At 37.4% G+C, this 6,266-nt stretch overlaps 1 protein-coding gene across 1 annotated transcript in view; it reads right to left on the minus strand.

Annotated features, from left to right (window-relative positions):
* Positions 1-6,266, minus strand: part of NRXN1 (neurexin 1) — a 183,925-nt gene that overhangs the window by 18,316 nt on the left and 159,343 nt on the right. The window contains exon 5 of the mRNA XM_011981602.1: positions 3,946-4,033. Coding sequence (XP_011836992.1) covers positions 3,946-4,033 — 88 coding nt within the window. The remainder of the gene's footprint in view (positions 1-3,945; positions 4,034-6,266) is intronic.

The following is a 6,266-nucleotide window of genomic DNA, read 5'->3' on the forward strand; positions in this document are numbered from 1 at the left end:
AAAAAAAAAAAAAAAAAAAAAAAAAAAAAAAAAGAACTGAAAGTATAAACTCTCTATTTTTGCTCCCAGAGCGTAGCAGAGCAGTGGGTATATAGTGACACTCAATAATTGATCAATGATGAAGCTGACAGCCCACCAAATATATAACTTCCCTGTTCATTAAGAGTTCTGAGTGGAACCACAGGTAATTCCAATTTATCAAATATTTGATAAAAGGAAAAATTTACTAGTACTCAAGATGATGCTAGATTTTTCCTATTTCTTCCACTAACAGCTTTAGGAAGGTACCTAAACAAGGAACATAGCACATTTTCAGAGAGAAAGCCATTTTTTGAAGGTGGGGGAGGGTCAGAGTGATTAGAAAACTCATGAGTAAATACTTAGGGAGAGTGAGTTACCCAGAAGATTTGGGCAACACACCTATAAAGGTAACGGTGCATCTTACAAAGATTTGCTTTCACTTGCCCAAGGACTAGCAAATGTGCATAGAAGATATGTCTGTATCAGAATATTTACCTCCATATGTTAGTTTTATAAAAAGCCACTATCCCAAAATACAGCCTAATAGGCAAAATAATTTTTATGAAGATATTTCTAACATCTAATAGCAGCTACAATTATCCAATGTCTAATAACAGCAGCAGCTATAATTATTGTCTATTATTTTACATTTGCATTCAAGATGAATCGCAAGCAGGAAAAAGAGATTTAAGAAAACCAGTACATTAGGAAACAATGAGCTGCAGGACGGGCAGCCTATGATGGAGCATTATTCAGATTTAGGATTCAAAACAAAAACAAACAGAAAAATGCAACCCCTATTCCAAGAAAAAAGTTGAAAAAATAGAAAAACATCATATAAACTAAGAATTTCATTAGAAGCTATCACATAAATAGAACCAATTTCTGCCAAAAGAGTCACCTCCATATGAAGCATGAAAGACAGACTTGAAAAAAAAGTAATAGGGAGTTGGACAGAAAAGGCTAATGTAGAAAGAGATTTAACATCAGAAATTGAAAGAGACATGATTCATGGCATACATTATCAAGACCAGGGGAGATAAGATCACAGGACAGGTTTATAGTGAATGATCCCATTATCACAGAATAATCTGAAGTTCTTGCTTTAACAGGAACTGATAAATTGAAAACTGAAGAGTGAGGAGGGACACGGAGGGACATATGGAAAGAGAGGAGAAAAAGTTAAAGGAGGCTTGGTGCAAGAGTGTTAAAGTAGCTGTCATTAGATGGAATCCGTAGCTGGTGTGTTTTTCATTTTGGGCAACAGACTTTGGTGCGGTAGAACAGAATTAAAATTGACAGAACAAGTCCATGCAGGCAGCAAGAAAAACAGGGTTCCTGCTTCCTGGAGTTTACCTTCTTGTGGGGAGATTCAAGCTATACATTAATGAATGAAAAACAAATAGATAAGTAAACATGATTCTTTCAGGTAGTGATACTGTGGTAAAGAAAACAAAGGCAGAAAGATTCCCTGGAGTATGGCAATTAATAAGCTGCTACTCACTTTCCATTGTGTTATGATATTTAACAAAGCAGACAAAATTTGGGTGAACAAGGAGAAGACTATGGCAAAAGGGTTACCCCATCCCCCTTTTCTCTCCTCTCCTCTATCTTCTTCCTCCACTATCTTGTTCTTAGGTCTAGTGTCACCAGAGCAAAAGGCAGTAAACTAGTCTATAAGGAATGGTTAATCAGACCTACAAGCAATGGCTCAAAGAACTGGATCATTCAGCTGAGCTCAAGAAGAAAAAGTGACAATTGTAAGTGCAATTAGTTACTGTGATTCACTGGGTACTCAAGGTAAGGATTCTGCAAGAAAGGTATGATAGCTTATACTTAGACAATAAAAGACGGATTCAGCAAGACCTGTAATTAGTAAGAACTTCAACAGTTTTCATCACTGTATTAATACTGTGTAAAATACTGAAAAAACAGACTAACCTCAAGAAAACAGTAATTGGGAAAACAAAATCAACTATACATAACACACACCCCAATATACAAAGACCAGACTTTGTTACATGGACAATTCATGCTAGAGGATCTCAGAGAAGAGCTAGAAAAAAGAATGTCCTCATATGAAAGATTAACACCAGGAAGGTTGGACATGTGAGCATACAAGAAATGGGGAAGGTAAATTTGAGGGTGGGAAAAGGCAGAGAGATGGGACTGATATAATGACAGAAAAGCAACAGCAATGATTTTCTTCTTTGTTGTTGTTGTTGCTAACTAACAGAGAGATTAAGCATATCAATGAAAACAAAGGCAAGACTGTAGTAAAGGGGCCTGGGATAGTGCCATGATGTGACTATATCTGTCACGACAACCAAGAGGGAATGATTGCAGAGGTCAATAAGCTGGGAGAATGGAATGGATGATCGTGAGAGAGCTGATCATTGTGAATGACAGATGTTTCTGGGGGCTGAGAATCCTGACTGGCACTGTGCAGCCTGGAGGAAAGAGGACCAGAGCATACTCAGCCTGGTCTCCCACGCCCTCTCCTGTTGCGAGGTGACTGCAGAGCTCATCCCCCTCCCTGGCACTCAGCAGCTGCTCTCTAAGCGCTAGAGTCAGTAGTTACAATCAGTGGGGGAAGTGATCTTCAAATATTCAAAACGAGATGCACGATACACATCCCGATTTACTCTAAAGAGCAGATTTACTCTAAAAATTTACTCTAAAATGTATTCTTCACAAGAATGCAAATTCATTGCTTTCTTGTAACATGAAATTCTCCTGGGATTCCAGGTGACGTCAATAGACACCACTAGCAGACAGTGGCTAGTCCATATCCACCTCACTGATTTTGTTAATGCAAACAATATTATTATTATTATTATTATTATTACTATTTTGAGACAAAGTCTCACTCTGTCACCCAGACTGAAGTGCAGTGGCGTGATCTTGGCTGACTGCAACCTCTGCCTCCAAAATTCAAGTGATTCTCCTGCCTCAGCCTCCCGAGTAGCTGGGATTACAGGTGCACACCACCACCCCTGGCTAATTTTTGTATTTTTGGCAGACACGGGGTTTCGGTATGTTGGTCAGGCTGGTCTCGAACTCCTGACCTCACGTGATCTGCCTGACAGGTTCGCAAAGTGCTGGGATTACAGGCGTGAGCCACTGTGGCCAGCAAAGAATATTATTGGATTTAAATACTGCTTTCCAAAAACAAAACAAAACAAAACTAATGGAAATGAGCCTAACATTTGAGATTATGAATATCTGGAGTCAAATCTAGGCTCTGCTTCATTTATTTTTCAGGGTCTACAGCCACCACTTAATGGTATAAGGGCTGTATGGTAATATTATTTATGTGTTAGTCACATCAGAAGATGCAAACATATCATAAAGAAGTAAAATGCTTCAGCTTGAATTTTAGGGAAACAAGGCAAGAATCAAATGTTTCTCTATTAAATATATCAAGGACTCTACCTGCTGTTTGTTTTACTACTGCCATAATACTCTCACTTCCAAAATTGAGAAATATATCACTTAAGGTAATTTGCTGGCAGAGTGAGTGGTGGGGATTTTTTGTCAGCAGAAAGGTCAAATAATTTTGCACAATGTGCTGCAATTTTTTAGCTTTATAATTTTACTATGAGTGACCCAAGGGAAAGCTCATTATACTGTTCCACACAAAAATTATGTTGTGAGCTAATGGAAAGTGAACAGTAAGGTAGCAACCTTGTGTGCTATACCCACTGCTTTTTCTGAAATACATAATCTTGGCGTGTTTTGTTTTTAATTTTTTTCAATAAATGTAGAAAAATTTATGTAAAAAGTAAGAGTCCTCATCTTACAATCAACCATTGTATAGGAGGGTAGCCTTCTAGACATGGATGTAAGGCCCTTCTAAGGAATATAACATGCAACAAAGATTCACAGTAAAGCCAAGGAAGTAAGAAAAAAAAGTCGACTAACCTAACCCACCTGAGCTCGGCTCACAGGGGTCAATGTCCTCATCATCACTGGGACACTCTGCTGAGGCCACAAGGATGTCATCTGTGGTCTGCAAAAGAAACACATTCAGTAGATTAATTTAAAGAGTCCTAACAGACTCTCTCATCTTTGTCTCATTGACAAGTGAAACGCAACTTGTTTATCAATAAACCAAATTCACCATTTCCCTTTCTAAAGATACAGAGTTTAAATTTTAGATACTTCATAGAAGTAACTGCCTATTTCTGAAAACTTGATTACACCTTAGTTTACATGAGGACGTAGAAATGGTGACAGCCAACTTGTCGATACCTATCCACTCAAATGCAGATAGAAGCTGCACACAGTATCATACAGAGGTTTAAAACAACCTGGGAGAAACAGATGATTTGACATGTATTACAGCCTGGAGAGCTACAACGTATGCATCAGTGGGCTTTATGTAGTACTTGTGCTTGGCCTCCTAAAAGCAGAATAGCCATAACCTTTTACATTCACGACTACGTAGAGTTTGATGAATCTTTGAGATATAGCTTGTTATTGTAGGAAACACAGATTAAGTAGAGAATTAGATAGCTCTTTCATTGGTGCACAAAGGCAAGGAAATACAATCCATTTAAGACACTTTTCCATTTTCATTATGATTTCACACTTGAAGCTCATTTTTGTAATGTTCAGATAGCAGGTATTTCTTCCCCATCATCCCTTTCATCATTATAGTTTCATAATAAATGAAAAGTGCATTCAAAGTGGGGGAGGGGAAGAGGTGATAGTTTTCTCTGTGACATTCTAGTTGCTTCACTGCGCTTATAGCAAAAAAGATAACTATCACTGTAATAAAAAGCAGAGTGTGTAAATCCTAGCAGTTAGTCACATAATCAACACATTGATAAGCACGAAAGGTTGTTCTTTATTGCCGCTTACAAGCTGCAGTAAATTCAGCATAGATACTGCATGGAATTTGTAAAGGCTTATATCAGAGTTGGCTCTGCTAAAGTAAAACAGAGATTCCAATGTATACAAATAAATAAAAATATCTCATTACATCTACTAAGGACTAAAGAGATCAGAATTGTTCAAACAATACTCAGAACTGCAACATTGATACAGTTCTCATTTAAAGGTGGAATTAAAATAATATAGAAAACAATAAAGGTCTTCAAAGAAAAAGCAGAAATACGATATGAGCACCTAATATTAAAGGAGCACCTAATATTGTCACAGATTAAAGTGTAACTAAATAATTTTTAGGAAAGTTGTGGCATTTTGAAAAATGGAGACAAGGGGTGATGCACTTTTATAGAAAGTATTAGGCTTAAAAATCTTTCAGGTGCAGGGTCTTTAAGAACAAAAATTTGTTCAGATGCAAATGCTTTACAATATAACTTTAAATAAACAGAAACCTTTAAACAGCATTTTAGATGGTTTCCTGTTACTCTGCTCTTAATTCTGAGACAATTGGGAGAGTTTCTGGATTTATGCATTTTGCTGCTATTTTAGAAAGGGAAGTTAAAAATACTGGTTTTCCAGGAAGTGTAAGTCTTTTTTTTTTAATTGTTGAATTTATTGACAAAGTTATTCATAATATTCTAACTTTTCATTCTTCAGTGTTTGTGGCATTTGCAGTGCTAACTCCCCTTTCATGCCTGATATTTGATAATTTGTGGGCTTTCTCTCTCTCTTTTTTTTTTTTTTATTATACTTTAAGTTCCGGGATACATGTGCAGAATATGCAGGTTTGTCATATAGGTATACATGTGCCATGGTGGTTTGCTGCACCCATCAACCCGTCATCTACATTAGGTATTTCTCCTAATGCTATACCTCCCCTAGACCCCCACCCTCCGACAGGCCCCAGTATGTGATGTTCCCCTCCCTGTGTCCATGTGTTCTCATTGTTCAACTCCCACTTATGAGTGAGAATATGGAGTGTTTGGTTTTCTGTTTCTGTGTTAGTTTGCTGAGAATGATGGTTTCCAGCTTTATCCATGTCCCTGCAAGGGACATGAACCCATCCTTTTCATGGCTGCATAGTATTCCATGGTGTATATGTATCACATTTTCTATATCCAGTCTGTCACTGATGGGCATTTGAGTTTGTTCCAAGTCTTTGCTATTGTGAATAGTGCTGCAATAAATATACATGTGCATGTGTCTTTATAGTAGAATGATTTATAATCCTTTGGGTATATACCCAGTAATAGGATCGCTGGATCAAATGGTATTTCTGGTTCTAGATCCTTGAGGAATCACCACACTGTCTTCCACAATGGTTGAACTAATTTACACTCCCACCAACAGTG

This window comes from Mandrillus leucophaeus, unplaced genomic scaffold (assembly GCF_000951045.1).
Source record: "Mandrillus leucophaeus isolate KB7577 unplaced genomic scaffold, Mleu.le_1.0 Scaffold229, whole genome shotgun sequence".
NCBI classification, from domain to species: Eukaryota; Metazoa; Chordata; class Mammalia; order Primates; family Cercopithecidae; genus Mandrillus; species Mandrillus leucophaeus.